The sequence below is a fragment of the Morone saxatilis genome, unplaced genomic scaffold, assembly GCF_004916995.1.
Source record: "Morone saxatilis isolate NCDOM2014 unplaced genomic scaffold, NCSU_SB_2.0 Contig15, whole genome shotgun sequence".
Classification (NCBI taxonomy): Eukaryota; Metazoa; Chordata; class Actinopteri; family Moronidae; genus Morone; species Morone saxatilis.
In genome coordinates, this window is record NW_023339707.1 from 15342921 (window position 1) to 15348961 (window position 6041).

Genomic DNA, 6041 nt, shown 5'->3' on the forward strand with positions numbered 1-6041 from the left:
GTAGAACGTACAGCTGTACAACCTGCACAACTCACATGTTCAGTGTACACATCATTATTGCCACTGTAAGTATATTATCAACTGTGAGCTGGCTTATAAACACAGTGTCATCTTCCATCTGTGAGGTCTCCTTTTCCCTGTACCCCTGTTCCACGGAAATAAAGCTGTCACGTTGAGTATTTTTAACACCAGAGGGGCTGATTGTGGGCTGGTGCTCATGTTAATCTCTTCAGATACAGAGGAGCCTCGGTATGTCTGCGTATGGCTCTCGCAGCCTCGAGTGAGTGATTGTTCCGTTACGTGAGTGTAAGCAGCCTGATGTTTTTGGCCCGCTTCTCTTTCCTCACTCACACTTACACTGGCAAAAGCTCAGCATACCTATTTTTGGCTGCTTTAAAAGGAATTGCTTTTGAGTTATTGTGTTTTTGCCACATGGGTAAGAGTTTGCAGTACATAGTCACTGAAAAGGAATCTGGATTGCGTGAGGATGAGTGTGAGTGTTGAAGTGAATTAGTGGGAGAAATTTATAAAGGGTTCAGTGTTAACTGATTAATCCATTATGCCATTAAGTTAAACCATTCTGTGCTGGACACAAGCAGGCAGAAGTCTGGACTGAGAACGACGATGTCCAGTGTGACAGCAGTTATGTCATCTCTGTCTCACTGTCACATAAACCCTTTTGTTTACGTGACACAAACATGTGAACACACACATACACACACATGCTGGACTGGTCTGTGCTCACAGTTGTGAAACTTTTGAAATAACTTGTTTTGTAGTTATGTATCTTTTGGTTGTATTTTTTACACATTTTTCAAGGTTTCATTTCATATGTATTGCCTGCTTTATTGGTCTCATTTTTAGCATACATTTTTATTTATTAATAGAGAAATTGGTGGCTTGGCGGTCTCCGGGAGTTACACTACTGTCCTCTTGGAATAAGTGATACTGTTACTACTGCTGTGGCACTATGCAGCTGCAGCTGTGACTTTCTTTATTATTTTTCTAGTTTCCACTCTGGGGATTGAAAAAGTTATCTAGTCTTACACTAGCACAGATGCAGTAGCAGCAAGAGACACAAAATGATTATTATAAGTGCATAATTTTATGTTCTCTCTTTCTCTGACTCTGCAGCTGGCTGACTTTGGCCTTTCCAATCACTTCCAGAGGGGTACTCTGCTGCAGACCTACTGTGGAAGTCCACTCTATGCTGCCCCAGAGATAGTGAAAGGACTGCCCTACCAGGGACCAGAGGTGGGTCTACACCATTGACATGTGATTAGTTGACAGAGCTTCTGGGTCTCTGACGTGAAGCCAACATGGAAGTGTCTTAAACCTCTCTAATGGCCAGCAGGGGACAGCTCCATGGGCTGCAGAAAAAGTAGTCTGGTAGTATTGAGCCTCATGGAGAAATTACCCCAATTCTTACTTGATTTATCATCTTGTTAAACATAATAAGTTTATTTATAGTTTATATGACAATTTTGTGTCGTGTGCAGTGCTGATCAAATATGAATCAAGATTGTGGTACTGCATTGCCCTTTTCTCACTTCTTTTCACAAACATACATACAAACACATAATATGTTAGAACTTGTGTGGCCAGGTAAGACGCCATTTCCTGTTTCCTGCTATGCACTTGAATCTAAGTGCAGCCAATGAGCACAGCTCAACTTGCAGTATATCACCGCTGCTTGCTCGGAAAAAACAGAATGATCAATACACCATCATCACTAGTTACCTCAAGAAACTGTTTCCAACCATTATGGGTTTTCTCATGAAGTTACATCTTCATGTGTTGTTCATAGTGAATCACTTTTGATTCAGTCATTCCATCATATGGTGTATTGAACAATGCACCAAACAGTTAAGTTGGTGAAAAACTGTATTTATTAGTTCAGCTTTAAAGTACTGATTTAGTCCTGCATTCAGTATGCTGCAGAACAACCACAGTAAATGGTCAGGCAAAACCACAAAAGAACTAAACCATTAGATTTTATCAAGCTGAATATTGTAGAAAATCAAAACATGAGGCACATTTTCAGACACTTTAATCTTTGTCATGCTGGTATCAAATCATGTTAACTTCATTATGTGTGTTTATGTCTTCTAGGTGGACTGCTGGGCGCTGGGGGTGTTGCTATATGCCCTGGTCTACAGCAGTATGCCATTTGATGGAGCCAGTCACACAACGCTCACAGAGCAGATCAGCCAAGGTCGCTACCGCAGACCCAATCCCCCCTCAGGTAAACCTGTACAGTACCCATGTCTCTAACAACATTATATGAACATTTCTTTTCACCAGAATGTCGGATATGATTGCTTTGTTGGTTGTTCTTATTAATATTCTGTTAATTATATTGTTTTAGTCAGTGTGGCTGCTATAAATAACTGTTGACTCTGTTCCCTCCAGACGCCTGTGCTCTTATCGACTGGTTGTTGACGGTGCGTGTGGACGAGAGGGCTACGATAGAGGACGTGGCCAACCACTGGTGGGTGAACTGGGGTTTTGAAGAGAGTGTTTGTGACTGCCCTTCATCTCCACACCCAGAATGCCCCTCCCCACTGCTGGCTCGCTACATCGACTGGCAGAATAGGGTGGCAGCTAGCAGCAACATGACTGTCGACCCAGGGTGCCTATCCTCAGACCCTTCCTGTCCACCTCAGCTCTCTCCCCACCCCTTTTTCTTCAGCTTACCTGTGAAGAGTGACCGTGGAGCAGGAGGAGGAAGGGTACGCGGAGGAATGTCAAGCCTCAGGAAGTCACGCAAGGAGAATGCAATTCCCCAGACTCCAGTGGGAGCTTGTGGTGGTGTCTGTGCAACAGCTGCCTCGTCTGCTGTGATTTCCGCCACTTCCACCACTGAAAGAAAGAAACCTAAAGGTATTTTGAAACCCCAGAGGAGTTTTGACTCAGTCTTTCACAGTCCTCCTAAAGAAAAGTCTCCCACCCAACCGTGTAACGCTGCTCCTCAGACTTATCGAACACACACACTTGCCCACACACATGCTGATGTCATGTCCACTAGTCTGCCACCTCCCTCTACATTCAGTCAGCCCTCATCCAAAATGCCAAAGAAGGGGATACTAAAGAACTTGTATGGAGGAGAGTCGGGTTATGGCTCATCCTCAGAAAGAATAATCTCTGGAGCGGGAGTTAAAGAGAGGGATGCAGGTGATTTGTGCTCCCACAAACAGCATACTTGTCTCCCAGCGGCAGAAGACAGCCCCACAATGCGCACAGAGGCAGTAAGAAGACGGAAGGGTATTCTGAAGCGTAATGGCAAGTTCTCTCGCAGTCTGGATCTTCCTGATGACCACCACTCATCTCCCTCTTCAGCCCCTACAATATTCCCAGAGGCTTTACAGCAGCTCCTCCAGGCAACAGGGGGTGCAGAGGGCCGCCGCAGCCGCCCCTCCAGTGTGGTGAGCGAGGATAGCCTCTTCTCCTCCGATTCCTTTGACCTGCTAGACCTCAGTGCCCAATCACGCCGTAGGATTTTCTCCCGGGGGATGCAGCACAGTGCCTGCAGCTCTGAGGAGGACCTGGAGCTTCTTAGAGCTGAGGCGGACAGGGTTGGTGGAAACAGAGAAGGACAAAAGGAAATGCTCACATAAGCCTAAGGAATGACCGACAAATCCATGTGGTGGAAAATTTGGCTGAACACCAGTTATTTAGTTCAAGTTTCTGTGATAATCACTGCCTGCCATCTTGAAAAGACTTCACTGAACTCTGGAAAGGTTGCATATCGAGTATGTGGACTCTACTGTGCATTGTACTGTCAGTGTAAAGCACCATTTTTTGGTATATTTGTCTGTATTAAATGATAAACTAAAACTGTATTCATTGCCATTTAAATTATGCGAGGCAGCACATTGAGAGATGAGACAAGTGACACCTGAAGGGAATCCAATATCTGCCAAATTGCAGAGATGGGACCTGAATGTGGCAGAATGTACAGTCCATTTAATGAATTCACTCTGACCTCACCTGCACAATATCCTTTTACAGCAGATTTCTGTTCAGATGTTCCTTGAAAATCTGGAGTCTGGGCTGTAATCTGGTAAAGTTAGCACTGTAGGTTTTTGGAAACCATCTCGGGCAATCTTGGATATGTGATTCCATGTTTGTGTCAACACTGACAATAAACTGGAATACATTTAAGTGTGTTTCCATCCACCTGCTCATATGGCCATTTTGCACATAATAACCTGGTAAAAATGCAAAAAACTTTTTGTTTTACATTTAACTGATGTGAAAAAGTTGGTATATCAATTAAAAGTAAAAAGACAAGTTGCATTAGAAACAGACTTAATGAATAAACCCTGATGTGTGAAACGGAAACATCAGATGTTTGTGGAGTGAGGAGACTGTACCATTCCTCACATTAATTATACACGACACAAACATTGCCGCATTTCCATCATTGCTTTCCACTGTTTGAGGTTTGACTTGCACTCTTCTTCTGCAATGGTTTTAATGGCACCAGACTGGAGAATTAGAATCGTTTAGCTTGATGCGCTCAACTCCTAATATTCACATAATGCTAGTCGATGGAAACACATTTTCTGGAAATTCTGTTTAAAGTTTGTGCTAATTTGGATTGAAACCTGACTAAAGACAGCTCCATTGTGAGGATAAATTCTGCTAAACTGAACTGAAAGTACTTCACGGTAACACTTTATTTTACCCTATTTTATGAGCTCTATATAAATATATTAATAAATGGCTTATAACTCACTTAAATGTAGTTGTAGCTATTCATCAACAATTATAACTAGCCTCCACTTATTATGAGTGGTAAGTATTTATTAAATAAATTAAATTAAATTTATTAAAATAAATGCTTATATCTGCTTACAACTACAATATAGTGTGCTATGAACCATTAATTAAGTGGTAATATACTGCCTATGCATGATAAATATAGGTGAAGTTAAAGTAAAGTGTTACCTACTGTATTGTATCACATGTTACTGAGTATATTTGTATTACACAGTAATGTACTGTGCACAATTTGCTCCTTTGCACCAACAGACACTGTAAATAGCAGATGGATCACATTGCTTTTTACCGTGACACCACCAATGCTGCTGTGGAGATTTAAAGAAGTGATGTATGCAGTAGATGTAATTTCTCTGTCATTTTCATACTGTGAGAAAATAATTCTGTTAACTTTGTTCAAGCATTTCATACTTTTTTTTGAAAAATGTAATAAATTATGTGAAACAAACTGAATACTTTCCAGTTGTTTTTCTGGTGAGAGAACAAGAAAAGCAGTAGGAGATGGGAGACAAAATGAACACATAATGCATCTTTAAAAAGAGTAAAGATAAATATTATGAAACACAGATGTTCTGTGAAAAATGACATTTTAAGACAAATCGCCCTTTTATTCCAAATGTTAATTCTTCTCCATAGTTAAGGACCCTTTCTTCTTTGGCTGTGAGCATGAAACAATACAGAGAATTCAAGGAACGTTGTTTATGAAAGACCAAAAGCTATCCATTTAACTGACTTTCAGAGTCCTGTGTCTCCATAAACAGAGTTCTATTTATCCTACAGACTGTTTTCATTATGGTTCATGTACTTACATAAAAATTCATTTGAAAGAAGAAAACACACAGAACAGATCAGATAAGGCTTAGGTGAAAACATTTAAACACTGTTTAAGGTTTCTGAAATCAAGATATGCCACTTCACTTGATCATTTTGTATTAAAGAGAAGTAAGCAAGGAAGCACTGAGTATGACACATGCATGCTTTCCCTTTGTTTCCTTTATTGGTTTTTCACTAAATACTTTCCTAAACACAGAACACCTGTTCTGCAGGCCTCTCCCCTGTCTAATGGAGAAAGCCCATCATCACTGTCAAGTAAAAACCTCATATCTCTAGGTTTTGTGCTTTAAGATATATTCAATGAATACATTTCCCTCTACAGATTCTCCAAACTCTTATAGGCCCATGAAATCCCTTCAAGGTGTATTAAGTATTTAAAATCTGTATTTGTTTTAAATGTGTTTCTTATTTCCTGAAAAGCT

The 6041-nt window shown here is 40.9% G+C and overlaps 1 protein-coding gene across 1 annotated transcript in view; it reads left to right on the forward strand.

Annotated features, from left to right (window-relative positions):
* LOC118324404 (NUAK family SNF1-like kinase 1) overlaps positions 1 to 5227 on the forward strand; it is a 14410-nt gene extending 9183 nt beyond the window's left edge. The window contains exons 5-7 of the mRNA XM_035656728.1: positions 1135 to 1254; positions 2113 to 2245; positions 2413 to 5227. Of these exons, the coding sequence (XP_035512621.1) occupies positions 1135 to 1254; positions 2113 to 2245; positions 2413 to 3617 (1458 nt within the window). The 3' untranslated portion in view covers positions 3618 to 5227. The remainder of the gene's footprint in view (positions 1 to 1134; positions 1255 to 2112; positions 2246 to 2412) is intronic.
* Positions 5228 to 6041: the final 814 nt, after the last annotated feature.